The sequence below is a fragment of the Cyprinodon variegatus genome, unplaced genomic scaffold (assembly GCF_000732505.1).
Source record: "Cyprinodon variegatus isolate N-32 unplaced genomic scaffold, C_variegatus-1.0 Scaffold2470, whole genome shotgun sequence".
Taxonomy (NCBI): domain Eukaryota; kingdom Metazoa; phylum Chordata; class Actinopteri; order Cyprinodontiformes; family Cyprinodontidae; genus Cyprinodon; species Cyprinodon variegatus.
This window is the reverse complement of record NW_015152923.1, coordinates 1-2110: the sequence shown is the minus strand read 5'-3', so window position 1 is coordinate 2110 and position 2110 is coordinate 1. Positions and strand designations below refer to the sequence as shown.

The window sequence follows — 2110 nt, the reverse complement described above, 5'->3', positions numbered from 1 at the left end:
TTCAATGAAATATTTGCTTTGGAAATAATTTAGGGATTCATTTTGGTAGAAATGAATGAATTTTTAGCATCCATCCAGCCACATCTATTTTATTAAGTAGCGAGAGCAGGAAGAGCCGTACTGCTGAGAGCGAACCATCAGAGTGGAGCGCAGACTCTGAGCTAAGCTACGCAAAGATGCATTTCTGCACAAGCTCAGCTGGAGGAGCAGAGTTAGCAGCACCGGACCTGCTTTCCGTGGGAAAATACTAATGTTTTATTGTTCAGGGCTTTAATGATTAAAGTATTTCCAGCAGTGAAAGGTCCGGTTCTGATGCTCTGATTCTCCGTCCCTCCATCTTCTGGCTGGACAGACAGACAGACTTTCATGTAGAACCTGGAAGTAACTTCTTCTCTGAGTCGATCATCGTTTCTCTTCCTCCGATTCTCCAGTGTGAACATGGAGGTCTTGAAGTCTGAAGCTGGATCTCTGAACCAACGGCTCCAAAACTCCAAGAAGAAAGTTTCCTGTTCCTCCGAGGACCTGAAGGAGCAGTACCTTTTGGACATCCAGGTGATTCTGCAGGCTCCGCCCCCTTAGAGCCTCACCTGCTACTGAACAGAAACGCATCAGAACCGTTTCCTTGTCCTGCAGGAGAACCTGCGGTCCTGTGAGCAGCTGCAGCAGGTCCTGTCTGTGGTTGAGGAGCGCAGGCAGGACCTGGCCGACTACCTGTGTGAGGACATCAGCAGCTTCTCCCTGGATGAACTCTTCGGGACCATTAGGACCTTCAGAGGACTGTTCCTCCAAGCTCTCAAGGTGAGCAGCCAATCACAGAAGCTCCAGACTCCTGAGGACGGTTTAACCTAGCAGTGTTCTCCTCTGACAGGAGAATGAAAGCCGCAGAGAGCGGGAAAGGAAGAGGAAGCAGACAGAAGAGAAGAACCTGAAAGGAGAGTCTAACAACAAGAAAGGTGAGTTCCACCTGAGAGAATGCCTGGACCAATCAGAGACCAGGGTCTGTCTGCAGGTGAACGATGTTTGTTTCCAGTCAGGAAGGAGGTGAACCAGAAGGACGAAGGCTGCATCATTGATAACCTGCTGGCGGAGATCAGGAAGGGCCACACCCTGAGGAAGACCAGAACCCGGTCCCAACGGGGCAGCAGAGACCGAGGTGAGACTAGCAGGTAGAAGATATGGAGCCAGATGTTCACACGGTCTGACCTTAACTCAGGCCAATATTTTCTGATAATATTGCTGATTTTAAGCTCAGGATTTTAACTGTTGCCACCCTAACCCGACTGTGGCATCAAAATTTGACCTGCTTTTTTTCCTTAACAGTAAAATTCTGATAAACCTTAAAATCGCATCTTCACTAGTTCTGGGGTTCAGATCTGAACTGATCATCTCATTGTTTTTCAGTGCGTCATGCAACCATGCGAAGGACGAAGGCCTTGGATGAGCCGGATACCTTGGTTTCCGGCCAATCACTGATGACCTCTGGAATGGCCCCCATCCAAGAAGCTCCGCCTTCCAATCCAGAATACTCTACCCATTCAGGGCAGCTGTCCGAGGCAGCTCTCTGCTCTGCTTCCTCTGAAACCAACCTAACTGTGGAGGCATCTGAAACACAGGAGATCCCTGAAGCTTCTTACTCTGAACCGGGACCTGATACCGGATTAGCTGGGGCTCCTGAAGAAACCCTAGAGATCCAGAACCTGCAAAAACCTGCTACCACTAAAGCTGCTGATGCTGCAGAGAAGATCCACAGCGACATTTTAGAGTCTTTGGGGGACTCTGGTGTGGACGGTGAAACCCGAAGTCCCAGAGGATTTGAGGAAATTCAGCCAAACTCTCAGGGTCCAGCACCAAGCCGAGAGCCAGATGAAGGGTTGGACTTTGAGTTCATCACTTCATCAGAAGTGAGAGGAATCAGACCTGAAAACAGCAAGGATCCAAATGCGAAACCTGGAAGATCATCAAAGAGGACCAAGAACCGTTCAGCAGGTACAGAAAACACTCAGCAGAGAACAGGAGATGTTAGCTAAAAAACAACATTAAAGATGGTCGTAGAATCTCTAGAATCGAGCTTGAGTTTTGTTCTCTTTTGGCATGGTAGATGGTAACTGAC

The 2110-nt window shown here is 48.6% G+C and overlaps 1 protein-coding gene across 1 annotated transcript in view; it reads left to right on the top strand.

Annotated features, from left to right (window-relative positions):
- The window catches only part of LOC107080895 (inverted formin-2-like), a gene marked incomplete at its 3' end in the record, with an annotated part of 24597 nt that extends 22611 nt beyond the window's left edge, over positions 1–1986 (top strand). The window contains exons 16-20 of the mRNA XM_015369106.1: positions 432–552; positions 634–798; positions 869–953; positions 1031–1153; positions 1402–1986. Of these exons, the coding sequence (XP_015224592.1) occupies positions 432–552; positions 634–798; positions 869–953; positions 1031–1153; positions 1402–1986 (1079 nt within the window). The remainder of the gene's footprint in view (positions 1–431; positions 553–633; positions 799–868; positions 954–1030; positions 1154–1401) is intronic.
- Positions 1987–2110: the final 124 nt, after the last annotated feature.